The sequence below is a fragment of the Triticum aestivum genome, chromosome 5D (assembly GCF_018294505.1).
Source record: "Triticum aestivum cultivar Chinese Spring chromosome 5D, IWGSC CS RefSeq v2.1, whole genome shotgun sequence".
NCBI classification, from domain to species: Eukaryota; Viridiplantae; Streptophyta; class Magnoliopsida; order Poales; family Poaceae; genus Triticum; species Triticum aestivum.
This window is the reverse complement of record NC_057808.1, coordinates 27,241,976-27,246,276: the sequence shown is the minus strand read 5'-3', so window position 1 is coordinate 27,246,276 and position 4,301 is coordinate 27,241,976. Positions and strand designations below refer to the sequence as shown.

The following is a 4,301-nucleotide window of genomic DNA, read 5'->3' as shown; positions in this document are numbered from 1 at the left end:
CCCCATTGGTGAGCCCACGGGTCCTCTCCTCCATATGCGCTCCTCGAGGGGGAGGGGGAACCCGGGCTCTGTGTTGCGGGACTATAGTTAGCTCTCTTATAATTAGGGCTTTGCTCCCGGACAACGGCGTTGTGGCAATAATTAATGCAGTGCCATGTGGATTAAGAATAAGATTCCTCGATTCTTGCCACATTGTCGGTGGCGAAGAGGAGGTGGATGGTCGTTTGGTCATTAGTCATCTAGAGTAGTGGATCTGGTTCTGTGTTCATGTTTTTGGAATGTATTCTTTGGAAGGTCCGTCAAGACAACGCCTCATGTATTAGTCCTTCAGCTTCTTCTTCGATTGACGAAGTTGGGCCAACTGTGTTCATGTTAGATCTTTTCCGATTTAGGCTCATTGTCAACCTTTTTTTTTACAGAAATATTGTCAACCTTTTTCGTCACATACTTCTCTAGGATGGTGATCTGTTTCTGAGATCGTTATCACTGACGTCCTCTAGCTCTTCTAAGGATTTCCCGCCCGCTTCGTCAAATAGTGTTGCCCTATCTTCGGCGGTGTTTAGTAGGTCTAGAGGCGGAATCGAGTTTCCCCCACGATGGCGTCGCCGTTGAGTGTCGGAGGAAGACTTCGTCAATTTCCCCCAAGAATATTTGTGTAACTTTTTGTTTCTTGGTCCTATGTTTGTTGACTTTCATATATGGCCCTTGGCCTTTTCGCAATAAAAAAATTCAGTTTTATTGCATCGACACAATTATTTTTGAGAAATACTAAACGTAATAAGAATAGACCCGCCGCTGTATAATAAAAGAAAAAAAAAAGAGGGAAAGGTCGCCGCCGCCGCTGGTTCCAGTCGCCGCCGCTGATTCCGGCCTCCCGCCACCGCCGCCGCTAGTTCCTGCCTCCCGCAGCCGACGCCACTGCCACTGCTGCCGCAGAGGAAGGCTGAGCCTGAGCGAATCCATGGATCCAGCGGTACGGTCGCCCCCCTTCGGCAACCGTATCAACTCACCGCCGCGGGACCCTTCGCCCGAGGGGTCCGCCGGCGGCGCTCGGCGGGCGAGATCCTCCTCCGCAATCCCCAGACAGTCCGCTCGCATCTACATCCTCCGGTGAGGCCTCCTGCATTCTCCTCGCTCTCTCGTTTCAGAGTCTTTGCCTCATAGCTTACTGATGAAATTCCACAGAGAACCTGTCTCTCCACCGGCGACTGAGGCTCAGGCGTCCGTGTCGCCGGAGCTACCGGAGGAACTCCTGATGACCGTCTTCGGCACGCTCGAGATCCCTGACCTCGTACTTGCCGGCTCTGTCTGCTTCCCGTGGCGCTCCGCCTACACTGCCCTGCGCAACATCGGCAAGCACAAGCCTACCCAGACGCCGTGCCTGCTCTACACCTCTGAATCCGCCGATGAGCATGTGGCGTGCCTCTACAGCCTCGTGGAGAAGAGGGTCTACAAGCTGACCCTGCCGGAACCACCTCTCCGCAGCAGGTTTCTGATTGGGTCCTCACTCGGCTTCCTGGTCACCGTCGACGACAGATCAGAAATGCACCTCGTCAATCCTATCACTGGTCAACAGATTGCTCTCCCTTCAGTGACCACCATCGAGTACGTGAAGCCCATCTTCGACGAGTCGGGTTCGGTCCACGAGTATGACTACCCAAGTCACTCTGCAAGATGAGCTTTCTTCACGCCAACGATCATGCCTCGTTGTGAGCTGCGGGAATGCTTCCAGTTCAAGGCGTTTGTGTTCCATGATGCACCCACAGATGAGGGAAGCTACATCGTGGTGCTCATCCACAGGCCATACACTCACCTCTCCTTTTCAAGAGTTGGGGATGACAAGTGGACGTTGCTGGAACCACACTGTGACTACCAGGACTGCACCTACAAGGATGGGTTGCTGTATGCAGCGAGTACGATGGGAGAAATTCATGCCTTCGATCTTAGCGGTCCTGATGTCGTTACAATGAAGATTATCAAGGGGAGGGACGCGGGCTTTGATCCGGATGCTGTACACATTGTTCAGGCTCCATGGGGTGGTCTGCTGCTTGCTTCAAGATTAAAGGAGTTTGATGATCCTGATGAAGACGCCGACCCTAAAATACCTGTTCCGAATACCAGGGAAATTAAATTACACAGAGTTGATGACGGCGCAGAGAAGCTTGTGGAAGTTGATTGCTTGCCTGGCCATGCGCTGTTTCTTGGGCTTAACGACTCACTTTGTCTCAGTGCCAAAGATTACCCTGCTCTCAAGGGGAATCATGCCTACTTTACTGACGATAATCAGTACAATCAAGCACGTAAGAGTAGTCGTCGTGATATTGGAGTTGTTGACTTGGGCAATTATAATAGCAAGGAGGACCTTGTGTCTCCTCAGCTTTGGTCCAACTGGCCTTCTCCCGTGTGGATCACACCCAGTCTTACTGTGATGAAACTGCCACCGAATGACCGTTGGCTCAGTGGACCGTTGTGTGGACTCCCAAAGATAGAAGAGGGCACCTTGAGGGCTCTCTTTGCCAACCTTGGGATCCCAATCAGCATTGGTCCAACTGGGATGCTGCAGTGTTTGAAAAAGTAGGTCGGCTTCAAGAAGGTCTAATAAGACGCTCACCTAGGCCCTAAGCTGTGGAAGACCATGTGCAGCAGAATATGAAATGGTGGCATCGAAGGGCTGATGATTCAGGAGGCTGCATGATGCTGTGAAGTTATCATCTGCATTAAGTTTCATGAACGTTTCTTTTTTATTATGTGTGGGATTCTGAAACTTTATTATGGCTTATGTCTGATGTGTGTGTGTGGTTGTGTTTCTTTTATGACTTGTGAGAGAAGTTGGAGAAATAAGAATTTGTTAACTGTTATGTTTGTTTTGTTGCGATTTGTCATTTGTGAACTTCTGATGATCACTGAAACGTTGTCAAGCTGCTGTTTTGACCAGCCGTGTTGCTGTTTGGAGCTGATGTGCAGCTGTTCTTATGAGTCTAGTTTTCTCTTACTGTTGTTCATTTATTCTCTTAGTCTGACTCACCATCGCTGATGTCTGTTACGGCGGTGCTGTATGCAAGACATCAAGAAGCCAATGAAAAGAAGTCAATATTTTAGAGCAGGTATGAGTCTAATATGCTGCTGTTTTTAGTTACGTTGATGGATACTTGGCTGATATATTCTTTTTTGTATTTTATAAGCCATGCTCACATCAAATTCTTCTGATAGCTCCACTTGCAAGCTATTAGAAAACATAGTTGCATATGTGGTAAATCGACTAATTTGGGAATTCATTAATTCGTGGCTTGATTGTTATATTTTTTTGTTGAAAGGCATACTTGTTGGTTCATTATACTTTTTTTGATATATGCTAAATATATACCAGCTTTCTAATGGTATGCACTACAGTAAACACATTAGTGTGTCCTTTAGTCCTAGCTTATTCATATGACAGAATTGTTGTCAATGTCTGATCTCGTGTCTGGCCGCACGGGGAGATGGCGGGGCGCTTGCAGATGGTGTCATGGCGAGGTGCGATGGACCAATCAGGTAGAGATGAAGAAAATTGGCTTCAGGCGAAGCAAGTTCGCCTGCTGCCGTGCAAAGTGGTGACCACAGGTGACATGTCATGACTGAGGGTGGTGCTCACCATCCTCTTCATTCTCAGTTTCTCGCTTGAGTAGTAATTTTTTTTCCCTTTTGTTCTTTTGCGTGAAGGCACTTAGGCCTCTTGTCGACAAGAGGAGCATTTGCCTCACTGACGTCTTCATTGGTGAATGCGAGGTTCCCTCAAACCATTATTTTCTACCCCCTCCGTTCCTAAATACAAGTCTTTATGAGATTCCACTATGAAGTACATACGGATGCATCTATATACATCCGTATGTGATTCACAGTGGAATCTCTACAAAGACTTATATTTAGGAACGGAGGGAGTAGCTTGTATCATATTTAGTCCCGAGAAATTTCATCTGCAAAACAGAATGCCTATGATGCTGCATTGTTATACAAAGTCTTGTGCTTCAAATGGTACTAGTTTGTACACGATTTTGGCCTCTAAGAACAGAGTGAAATTCCAGACTTGCCTTTCGCTGATACAAATAGGTCCGCACCGGTTCACTTCGAGTCACCTGACGTAGCCTTGTGTGTATGTGGCGATCCTTGCTATTGTTCCCACCAAAAGGCACAAGTTGTCAACATGTGCAGCATCGATGCGTGTATGCTCTGTTCTGGAACCAACCTGGTACTGCCTATGTTGTGGAGGAATGGTTGACAAGCTGCTACCTGAGGCCTACTTTGCCATGGCGGCGTCTCCTTTT

The 4,301-nt window shown here is 48.0% G+C and overlaps 1 protein-coding gene across 1 annotated transcript; it reads left to right on the top strand.

Moving 5' to 3' along the window:
* Nucleotides 1-789: 789 nt before the first annotated feature.
* On the top strand, nt 790-2,870 carry LOC123124162 (uncharacterized). The gene is made up of 2 exons (XM_044544832.1): nt 790-1,110; nt 1,186-2,870. The coding sequence occupies exons 1-2, from the start codon at nt 962-964 to the stop codon at nt 1,676-1,678; spliced, it is 642 nt and encodes a 213-aa protein (XP_044400767.1). The 5' UTR covers nt 790-961; the 3' UTR covers nt 1,679-2,870.
* The last annotated feature ends 1,431 nt before the right edge of the window (nt 2,871-4,301 follow it).

Bases quoted from the DNA above. Each gene is read 5' to 3' on its own strand.
- LOC123124162 (XM_044544832.1), top strand. From the start codon at position 962: ATGGATCCAGCGGTACGGTCGCCCCCCTTCGGCAACCGTATCAACTCA. The intron at 1,111-1,185 runs GTGAGGCCTCCT...GAAATTCCACAG, and splicing joins GCTCGCATCTACATCCTCCG to AGAACCTGTCTCTCCACCGG.